This window comes from Diospyros lotus, chromosome 9 (assembly GCF_014633365.1).
Source record: "Diospyros lotus cultivar Yz01 chromosome 9, ASM1463336v1, whole genome shotgun sequence".
NCBI classification, from domain to species: Eukaryota; Viridiplantae; Streptophyta; class Magnoliopsida; order Ericales; family Ebenaceae; genus Diospyros; species Diospyros lotus.
Window position 1 is genome coordinate 12,798,880 of NC_068346.1, and position 12,036 is coordinate 12,810,915.

Sequence of the window (12,036 nt, forward strand, 5' to 3'; positions counted from 1 at the left end):
ACGAGGATTCATGGCTCTGATATCAAAAGTTTACTACGAGGATTCATGGCTCTTATCGCAAGTAAACTTTTGCTTGGATGCCTTTATTCAATATTACACCCCTATTTATACTAGGAGTTTCAACAATCTTTAGAAGATAAATACGGCAACAGGAAGCCATAATAGAATAAAAGATAATAGGGAGCCATAACAGAATAAAAGATAAAGCTAAAATCCTAGAATCACGATCGATCATCCAAGCTAAAAATGGTGTGCTAAACTGGTCTCATGCCGATCAGAATTAGGACTAAGTCTTGACAGGCTATCTTCCCCTTTCTTCTCCCTTTTAAATAATAAAGTCCTACTATACATGAAGCTTTTAAAACCTCCAAGCAAACAAGTAGGGTGAAAGAGTTTGGAAATTCTAATGCAATGCTCTTACTTCTAAAGCAGAAATGATGGAGAGACTAACTAAAGACTCGGATAAAACGTGAGATGAAGACGATGGGCCGAGAGAGTAAAGAGTGAGGCAGTGCTACGGTGAGGGTTTCTTTTTAAGTTTCGTTTAACAGTATTTCTACTTTATGGTACATGTGAGAAGAAATGAAGAATCATATCCAATACCTATTAAAAAGGAAAAAATATATGGTCGGCATTTCAACACCTAAACTGACGTCCTCAGTTTTTCCAGAATGCTGAACCTAAACTGAAGCGAATGAGTGCCTCAATTCGGTCCGGTTTTCTCGGTTACAATGCACACCCCTGGTTCCAGAGTTCAAAAACAAACAGGAGGATTATCGAATAAACAGTGAGAGGCTAACAGATTAAAATTCTAAAGAATGGTCTAAAACTGTCCCATGGGTATGATATAAAGCTGTGCCAAAAACTGGAAAAACTACAGCAGATCAAGATCATAACACAACACAACACAACAGCATAAAAATGGAAGCTACTACAAATACAGAACCATAATGATGATGATGATGATGATGATGATGATGCCTTCTTGGAGCTGATGGCGGCTTCTCTGAATATATAAATACCAACCACCAAACCTCCCAAAATCCTCTTAATGAATAAGGTTCCGGGCTAAGTATACACATCCATCACCCAAACTCTCTGACCAGAATCCCATTAAAAAAATTTGGCTGCAAAGGCCGCGTGCGTTGTGTTGACTCTAGTGCAGTAGTAAACTGATCCTATATGACCGGATCGGACAATGCATCAGAACAGAAGAATCGTCTCTACCAGTATGCGAATTCTGGGGTCATCGCTCTTCGGTTCAGTTCATAAGCAAACCATCACGTGCATTGATTTGAGTGTGTGCTCCAGTCGTCAAGAAGACTGGTTATAGTCTCCCCAAGCTTCTTGGCTTGAGGCCCTGGCCTCACCACATTCACATCACCCCATTGCGAGCATGGATCCGCCCACCAGCTCTTCCGTCCGGTGCACCACGCCCCTGGAGCAGCTCGGTTATGCCCACGCTTGAGGATCTTTTCATCAACCATGTCCAGCACTGGATCATCTTTATGAAATTGTCTTGCAAAGGCTGCCCCACTCTGAACCATCTGATTATAATCTGAAGAATTGAGAAAAAGAGGATCCATCTTGGGAGGATTGTCCCAGATCATGTATCTCAGATCACTGTTGACCGTCGTGTTCTTGAACTCTAGTGAATTGCAAATCACGGTATGGAAATAGACTTCTTGGGGCAAAATTGCGTTGTTAAAATACATTAGAAGGGTGCGAGGAAGGTTATCCCATCCAAGAATACAGTATTGAAGAAAAGCTCGGCTTAAGATAACCCACGGTGAACCTGCAAAACCAGCCAGGCTTATTTCTAATCATAGCTTTCCTCTGGATTGTGGTTTAATGCTTAAAAGTTAGTTTGATATTCACAGCAAATTTAGAGATGTCAAGATTTGCCTGTGAAAACTCTAAAAGCATCAGGTGTTGGCCGCTTTTCTGTGGCATAAAAGATTTGAGTCCTCCTGGCCAAGTAAAGCCCTGGATCAACTACAATTGGGCGAATTCTTTGATCTCTGCAATGATATCAAACATTACATTACTGAAGAGTCAAGACAATCCTTGCAATACCTTCCATACAATCAAATTAAATTTAGCAATACGGGTTGCCTACTCTTTCCATCCAAGATCGCTTGAGTGATCAATGAAATTGACGTCTCTCTGGACAGAGGAGAAGACATGGAATAAATCTGAAAGCACACAGGATGGTAAACCAGACTTCAGTTAGCACAGGTACTAAGAACACTTCAATTTAATAAATCAACAATGAAGAATTTGTAACTTGATAATTACAAAAGCAGATGATAGAAGTCAGCAGAAACAATTCTCATAAAATTACAATATTAAAAATCCACTAACAGCCGCAAGATTACATACAGATTTTGCTAATTTCTCACAACACAAATACTGAAGGGATCATCATAATATGTGTACAGAAACCATAAGCTCCCTAGTCGTCATAAAAAACAAAAAGAAGCTAACACTGAGCTCAATGCAAAATCAGTTTGGGGGCTTAAATTTGGAGCATTGCCTACAAAACCCCAACCCTAGCCTTTGCATGATGTCACAATGCCAAGGTACATAACTTTGACATAAGTGCTAAAGCCATCAAGATGATCACATGATAATCTAAGATATACACATATGTAAATTAGTAATGAGACGACTTAAATGTCCACTACAGCAACAAGAAACAATGATTGATTAATTGAGTTTTTCACCAAGTCAAATACCTCAGAATTGGCTTTTCATTTCATCCAGTTATAGAAATCTCAGTTACACACAATATGCTTATCTTTTTTTTGTCAACTTGGTTCTTGATCTCAGCTATTGCTGCTCTATCAGTTATACTTGCTATGTTTAACTTCATACACTTCTGCATTACTTTCATCTCCTATCATACAACATATATAGCACAAAACAAGAGGAAAATACGAGAATAAAGCTAGGGTAAAAGCCTCAGGCCAACCGCCACCAGTCTCACATAAAACAATTATGTGCAAGAGAAGAACAGATAATCTTGCTCTAGTAACTGGTTCAAGAATAAAAACCATCAAAGAAAATTAAGCACACTCATATATTTGGGTAGGATTCTGCAAGAAACTCAGGCATGTAAAATTCACAGGATGCCACAGGTATTACTCCAAAATAAAAGTTCTTTTGGGAAGGGTTCATCCTTGTAATATCTTATTTTTGGTAAGTACCTTGCCTTTACAGGCTCATTAGGCACATGAGAAACTTTCAGAACATGCGCTGTGTGTGTGTGTGTGTGTGAGAGAGAGAGAGAGAGAGAGTCAAAAAATGAAAGGTACAATTCTTTTTCCTTTAAAGGATGTAAGCATAAAGTTCAACTCCAACACCAAGGATTTTAGTCAGGGCCTATGACAATGTTCTTCACTAAGGGAGATTGCAAGGCTGTATAATGATATTACTGGAATTGCATTTCATAAGATCAAGGTGCAGTATCATCTTTAATGAGAAAGATTGTATATCAATCCATAAATTTAGACATTTAGATGAATCAAAAGACTGACAGTGATCAATCTGGTGCATGGTCTATGTTGGGAGCAAACAATCACAATAGATGCAGTTAAAGAGCATTACTATTCTCCTTAACATTAATAGAGGTTGGAATGTCTACTAGTATAAATTTGTTACACGACTGTATATAACAGATTAGTAGTAGCAATTCACTGCACATGCCAACCCCTAAAGATGAGTTAGGCTACAAAATTCTGGCACGCATACTTCTAAATAAATTGCTTTCCCCATGTTGCTAGACCTTAGCTGCATAAGGCAAATGTTAAAAAAAGAAAAATGACCTTTATACATTTTCCCCAAATTAAAACAGATGCTTTTCATTTTAAACAATAGCTACAATAAGCTTTGTTATGTCACTTTCTGTCAGATTAAACAGTTAAAAAGTATGACATGAAAATTGTATCATCTGCTACATCATCAATTTATTTGCCACATCATCCAGTTGGGTTAAAAAATGTGGCAAATACTGAAACCTAAGAATAAAAATCTTCCATCTCATGTATACACAGAGGGAAACATTGACAAAGAAAATTTTATACAAAAAAGAAAAAATACAAAGCAAAAATTTGACAAAATAAATTTTACATGAGATTTTTTATTATTATAATATTGAATATGAGTCTATTCAAAATCTTTTTTACAAACAAAAGTTCCAAAGAGAAAAGCAATTCCACAAAATTGTGTCAAAAGATGTTATAAGAAATTTTTATACAAACTTACTTTGACAAAGCTCTATATATAAACAAATTTTAAAATCTATAGTAAAATCTTTTCTCCTATTAAAACTAAGATGCATGAGATACGACTAAGATTGTTCACATGAGAAGAAAACTAATAAAGGATCTTGTGAAGAGGGCAGATGGAATGGAACAAGTCTTTAGCAAAAAATGTCGAGGAAAACCAAGAAAAAATTGGAGAAAAACTCTTATGTATGATACAAGTTATAAGAGTCTTATAGAAGATATGAAAATTGATAGTGAGGTAGAATTCATGTAGCCAACACCACCTAGTGGGATTAATACTTGCTATCATGTTGTTGTGTTGAAAAATACAGTAAGAATTTTATACAACTTTCTCAAAAATTTCTTGTATAAATATTTTTTTTGCATAAAAGTTTTTCTATAAATCTAAAGGGCGCCCTCATTGCACAAGGGTTCTCCACCTTGCGAGGGTAAGGGGAGGAACATTTTTATATGTAACCTTACCCTTATTTCGCAAAAGAAGTTTTCATTACTCAAACACATGATCTGCAAGTCACAAGGGAGCAACCGTACTGTCATTACCAATTATCAAGACTTGATCTAATACATTTTTATATAAATCTATAATAAAAAATTTACTTCGTACAAAATTTCATATATAAAAATTTTTGTCGTATAACTTTCTTTGTGCTTGCATAATTTTTTTGGTATAATTTTATACAAAATTGTAGTAATAAATTTATTTAGACAAAAATTTTTGCTTGCTCTATACAAAGATATAGCATACAATTTTCCGGTATAAAATTTTCTATGTCAAAGTAGTATTTATAAATTTTCTGAATAAAAACTTTTATACAAAGTTACAGCAAAATATATATATATATATATATAAAACTTTCTTGTATAAAATTTGATTTGTCAAATATTTAATTGTATAAATTTTTTTGTATAACATTATGTGTGATGTGAAAGAATTTTTCAAGGTCTCAGTATTTTCCACATCATAATTAGATGATACAGAAAATAAATAGGTGACCTCCCAGATAACGGGAATTTCACTTTATACTTTAAGAGTTTAACTGGAAGGAAGGTGACAGTAATTGTTACTAATAATTAAGTCGTCCATAGCGATTATTAAAATAAAAAAAGTCAAACTAAATTAAAATAATCCAAAATGGCAAATTATTTTTCAGTATTTCCCCTAGCTGAATAAGGTGTCCTAGGTCTCCAAAGCCTAGCCACAAGATTCAAGGTATTAGTTTAAGTAACTTAATCTCATGTTTAATATGTCCTACATAGATGTTGGATAGACTCCCAAAACATTTAAAAAGATCAAACATATGGAAGTGTTCATAAAGAAAGTGCAATCATCAAATTTGAAAGATATTTCCATAACCACAACAATATATAATCCTAAACAAAAAATATGAGAATTAATTGGTTCTTTTGAAAAGAAAATTTTGAGGGGAACAAGAGTGTAGATGGAAAAGGAAGAAATTTGGAGGAATACAATCTCCAGTTTTCACCCTATTCTTCTAGACATGGCTCATCTTAAAAGTGTCATATGAGAAAATTTAAAAAAAAAAAGAAAAACACTAAGGATGAAGGATAGGAATGACATTCTAGAGGTGGAGGACAAGGCAGTGGTTTGTATTTTGTTTCTTTTCTTCATGCACAAGAGTGCCTAATATGGAAAAACAAGTTTCATAGAAGGTAAGAATTGGGCAGTGATAATCCTCCAGTGTGGCATTTTCTCCCCCTTTAACAGGGAGATCCAAGAACATTAATTATTATTGAGTATCCCTTCTTGATTATTCAAACATTGGCTCAATAAAGAACTTCATGAAGAAAAGAAGGCTCACAAAGGTCAGATAAAAGTACATGATGAATTAGATGTTAAAAGAAATATGCTTTATTTAAGCCTTATGCCCGAGAATATATCTGATTTAAGACTTTGCTAATTCTTAAACTTTGCCTTGCTGGACCCCAGGTTTTTAGGTGCTTAGGTGCCTTTATCAACTACAAAATATTCTATAATTTGCCAATGACATTTCTTGTTATTCATTTCCCATTTGTTGGAAACGAAAATAGAAATGAATCATTGCAACACACACTAACATTGTTGTGTAAAACACAAATATTTTGCCCATATCACTTTCGATAGAAATTTTGGGATTGTTTGATTTTGCTTTTGTTTTTAGTTTTCTATTTTTATTTCAAGATATTTTGAAAAAAAAAAAAAAAAAAATCATTTGGTTGCATGTATCATGTATCGATTTTGTTTTTTAAAAAGCACAATTTTCATTTTTTTTTCCAAAACATGGGAACAGAAAAATGGTGTTTCCACATTCAGTTTTCATTTTCTTCACAACCTCCTACTTCCCAAGTCCCCCTGATCTTCCCTCCCTCAACACTTAGGATTGAAAATAAAATTATAATATATATATATATATTGCTAGAATTGTTGGAGCTCAAAAAGTTAATGTAACTAATGGTTAATTTTTATATATATGCATTGTATATGCAGAGTTCATTGAATTGTGGTAACTGTAGCTTACAAACTCAGCACATCAAGGGCCTTATGTCATATCCTAAAGAAATAAAACAAATAACTTAATGCATAACACCCATTTGACATCCAACATAACTTAGAACTTGACAAAACCAAAGATATTTTACTTCAGTTCTTACTCTTCATCAGCCTAAGGATTTTTTTTTTAAATTCCAAAAGCCCTAAAGCTTGATTTGTCATCATAGAATCTATTTCTTGTCAATATTGAACCATATTTGCTTACTGCATAGATTGATTAGATATGATCCTGATGGTGGTGGTCAGAGGTCCACCAAAGTAGTCATGTGGGCTCAAGCACCAGAGTGTTTACACCAACTTGTTTTCTCCAAAAGTGTCAACAGGGGCTGATGACAACCTCCAACAACCTATTCTCTAATATTTGCAATTTACTTTTGTTTTTAAATGAATTTTTTGCTTGCATGGTGCAGCTGTTCTGTTTCAAGTTTGTCCCCCCCCCCCCCCTTTTCTCTTCTAATCCCATGCTATTTCTTCTCTATGTTGTTAGGCGATTGAAGTTTTGTTTTTTTATAGTTGTGTGTGAGTGTTTTTATTTTTTTACTTTCCTTTACTAATCTCTTGTTATATTTTTCTATAATTCTGTTTCAGCAATTAAGTTTCCTAGTTTTTCTTCTCAGAATCTCTTGTGCCGTAATTTCTGTTTTCCAGGTAACTGTTTGCTGTGCAGTTATTCTTTTAAGTACAGCTTTATAAACTACTTGTTTATTTATTTTTATTAACATTTAGCTTTGAGTTAAATAGCTAGCGTTGAGAACTAATTGTTTATTAAAGTTTTGTATTTACTACTTTAAAATTTATATTGAAAATAATGGTGTATAAGTATTTAACACACATTTTGAATAATTGTGCATCTTGCGTCCATGATGTGTGCACCTGTGCCTTGCGCCTCATGCCTTGGTTCCTTGCACCTTTGAAAACAATGATTAAACACATAAAAATTGACAACAAAATCAAGTAGGCCCTTATTGACTCTTGTTTGCTCCCATGGTACTAGTCCAGCTAATATCAATGGCAAGGGAAACATAGATGGCTTACCAATCTGGTTTAGTTACAGCCATCAAATAGGATGCCATTCCAAGGAAAAGGAAGGGGCAAGCTAACCATATTAACCATAACTATTATTAGAACTAATAAACATTTCTCAAGCAGATTTTAAGTCAGATAAGGTCAAGATGCACTAAGTCTGTATTATTGGTCAGATTGTCCTCCAAAACATAATGCTGCAAGTCAAAAAAGATGTTTATAAGTACCCAGACTGAAAACTAGCATACAACCAATATGGCATAGGTCAATATTAACATCAGTTAAAATAGTTACCACAGATGAGGCCTCCAGAAAAGGTGTTCCCATTAAAGAATCTAAAGTCAAAAGCTGCTTGTTCTTCTTTAATTATTGGCTCAATCATCAGACGAACTCTAGAACCCCACTACTTCTTGACAATCATAGAGCGGCGCCGTCAACCCAAACCCATCTATTAATATTCCAGTACTGCATTGACTCACAATGAATAGAACCTGCCAGTTAATTATCAAAACTAGGAAAGAACACAAAAATCTATCTTGTTCCCTAGGACTCCAGAGATTTACCGAGATGCCTATTAACTTTAATGGTTAAAAGTCTAATCACAAATATCCAAAAGAGCAGACTGAAACCATTGTGGACCAATGCTGTGTCACATCTATCCCTTTTTGCAACTTGAGTAGCCATTGGTTAAATATACTTAGATGCTCATTTTGGTCATAGTTCACAGAGATGTCGCAAATTGCATGTTATATAAATCATGTAAGTTGTTCCCTCAGAACTTCATTAAGAGTGATCAAAAAGTCGTATAAGGTTTTTCTTAAATCAATGGTATGGAAGGAGATGCCCTCCCCATTTCCTCTAGTTGTCAAGTATAGCACACAATTTCTAGGAAGAAGGAAATATGCCACAGGTTAACCCAAAAAAATATGATTATTAACTAAAAATAAGTTCAATTTTACTTTAAGTTAGTATTGTCATATACCATAATCTCACAATTTGTTATTTTCAGTGAAGCCATCTCCCAAAGCATTAGATTGCGAGTAAACAAAAGATGTATATAAACACATACATGAAAGAGTAGAAAAGTATCAGTCTGATACATGAATACTTGAATCAATTAAAAAAATAGTGTCAGATCCTCAATCTGACAAGGGAAATTCTCAGTTAATTGAGAATGAAATAGGCAGAAAAATGAGGGGGAAGAGGGTTTAGAATTATAGAATTGAGAGGGAAGGTTCAAGAGAATTGAGGGAATTTGAATTCCTTGATTGATTTTTTTCATACTTAGCAATGGCTGGGTCAGATCTTTTTATACTGATCCTCAGCAACAGATTGGGCGCCTAAAATGGTTACCAATCTAATACAGCTTGTACCACTTGACATGCTGGAACATTCCTCCAGCTATGCAATCTACTGGTTACTCATAAAGGCCTAATAGCCAAAGTACCTGACAAATAGCAGTGATCTTGATTATGAGAATCACAACATCTTGCCAAATCATGTAGAACAACGCTTGTAGGATCCATTATTTTGTTCAGTCCCACGTTTATATTCTCACCAGTAAAGTTGCCAGGGCAGGTAGAAAGTAAAAACATATTTGTTTTGTTAGGCGTAAAAACATATTTACTGAGATCAATAATGGCCTCCTGCACAAAACACTGGTGCTAATCCTCTTAAAAATAACTCATCCCTAAATTAGAAGTATTCAGAAGAATATAATTTCTTGTCAGTAAAAAGAGAACGTATTTGAGCAGGGTAAACTAAAGAAGCATTCCCGATAACCTAATAGACAGCATTAGACATTATAAAAAAAATTGCTATTTATTTTCCCAAAATACAAGTATAAACAATATAAATTCAACAATAGCAATAGCATGCGAACCAAATTAGCGGAAAACAAATATCGTATAAATTCAACAACTCAGGATGTAAGAGAAAATGGCATACCATCTTGGGTAAGTAATGGATAATCCAAGGCACTCAAGGTAATAAACCAATCCCAACCACTATCGACCTTCAACAGCACCGCCGCCGCGTGCAGCACTGCGGCAATGTTGGAAGACCCCATGTACGTCAATGGATCAGGCTTCCCCACCACATCCACATTCCCGAAAGCCCGAATCGCCGGCACTGACTTCACCAAACCAGCCAATTTCCGCCTCTCACCATCAGAGGCATCAGCCCCAATATGCAGTAAGTATCGGTTCCGCGGATGGTACACCGCCAGCAACAGGCGGAAAATCCTGTCCCCGTGGCCCCTGCCACCGGAGATGTAGTACGCAAATGTCGGAGGGTAGGCAGCGCCGCGGCCGACGGCGGCGGCAAGGGCCCCGTGGGAGGCGTAGTAGGAGGCGCTGAAGCCAGAGATCGAGGATAGGAAGAGCATAAAGGAGAGGAACACAGCGGAGAAGAGAGCGAAGAGCCATTTCTTCTCAGCGCCCATACTGGTTGTTCATACAGCTTCAGGGGCATGGAACCAACGAAATCCAGAAAGTTTTTGTCAAATTCAGGGTCAGAATTGAAAATGGAAAGGGATTCTTAGAGATCTCAACGACTTCGGCCTTGTACTGAACACACAGTGGGGTGAGCATTGACAGTTTTGAAGGAGACACGGGGAGGGTGAGAGAGAAACAATTAGAATTCTACCAAAAATTTGTCCCTCCGGTTAGAATATTTTCTCTCTTTATAGATATATAAATCAATGTACACTTATACCCGCGATCTGATCAGCTGATAACCAGATAGATATCTATAGATACATATAGACAGAGACAGAGACAGAGACAGAGACGGAGACGTAGACGGAGTTAGGGTTAGGGTTTGGCAGGATTGAAAAGTTATTGGTGTCGATTCTACGAACAGAGACGGTTTCAGAAATTAGACTTTGATCTGCGATGTTGCTCCGATGATGATAGATAGTAGATGGATGTTGGTTGCATTTGTTGAGCTTAAACTTGCGTGCCGAATAATCCTCCCCACCCTCCTTTACAGCGCGTTATCTTACGTTCTAATCCAACGATCAGAATTTCGTCCGCGAAACGACCAGGACTATTTTGGACGTCCAAGATTCGTTGTTTTGTAGCTGTTGTTGTTTTATTATTTATATATTTTATTATTATTCTGACAACGTGAGTTAACTCGATCTTCAATATCTGCGCAGCGCAGCGCAGCGTGACTTGTTCTCTGTTTGGATGATTCTTTAAAATTCAATCTATTGTTGATTTTATGAATTAATTTGTATTTATTACAGTTTAGTGATTGAGTTATAATTTGATGCTTCATTAATTGAATGATAATTGAATATATAATCTGTAATTATTAGAAAAAGTCTCTGCCCTGTCTAAAGGCTTTCTTTGGAGGAGGTTACGAATAAAAATAATAAAAAGTTATATTCTGATCCTATTATTAATTAATAAATGAAATGATAAAAGAGTTGAATGGAATAATTTTCTTTTATTTGGAAAAGTAAAGATAAAATTAATATAAAGTGACTTATAATACTATGATTATGAATTAAACAATTAATATCTGAAGTTGATGATGAATCTTGAAATTTTATAAAAAAAAATAAAAAAAATTGTATTCATTCTCTAAAAAATAAAAGATAATATTTTTATTTCATTTCAAAATCATAAACTGTTTTGGCGGCCGCGGGGGGAGAGAAGTGTCCTTTCACTCATTTAGATTTTAACAAGAATCTAGATTAGATTAGTCTTTGAAGTATAGCAAATTAAAGAGATATATGATAAGGGGACCGCATGACTAATCACATTTACATTAATTAATGTTATATTACTCTCTGTTACATTTGGTCGTGTACTGACACTATTAGTACGATTCACATTTAGGGTCTTAATTGTATCCATCCTGCAGGAATACCCTATTACATGTAGTAATATTATAGGATTCACCCTACCTACTTCTAGTTCTACTTCTACTTCTACTTCTACTTCATTTGGATATCCTATATATAACCCACCCTCCATTATCAAATATTTAATGATGATGGTATGTTCCCATTTGTTGTATAAAAAATAATAATAATAATTAGGAGAAGAATTTGAAATTATAACCATATTTAACCTGGCTGCAAATCATTTAGATATTGAGATAATATGGTTTCTCATGGTTTTAGACGTTGGATTAGTATAATAGATAATTTAGAGATTGGGATAA

General features: G+C 35.1%; 1 protein-coding gene across 1 annotated transcript; it reads right to left on the reverse strand.

The window, feature by feature from the left end:
* Positions 1 to 783: 783 nt before the first annotated feature.
* On the reverse strand, positions 784 to 10,783 carry LOC127810493 (beta-glucuronosyltransferase GlcAT14A). Its single transcript, XM_052350009.1, has 4 exons — positions 9,808 to 10,783; positions 2,120 to 2,195; positions 1,906 to 2,021; positions 784 to 1,795 (listed from the first exon to the last, which is right to left on the reverse strand). The coding sequence occupies exons 1-4, from the start codon at positions 10,301 to 10,303 to the stop codon at positions 1,281 to 1,283; spliced, it is 1,203 nt and encodes a 400-aa protein (XP_052205969.1). The 5' UTR covers positions 10,304 to 10,783; the 3' UTR covers positions 784 to 1,280.
* Positions 10,784 to 12,036: the final 1,253 nt, after the last annotated feature.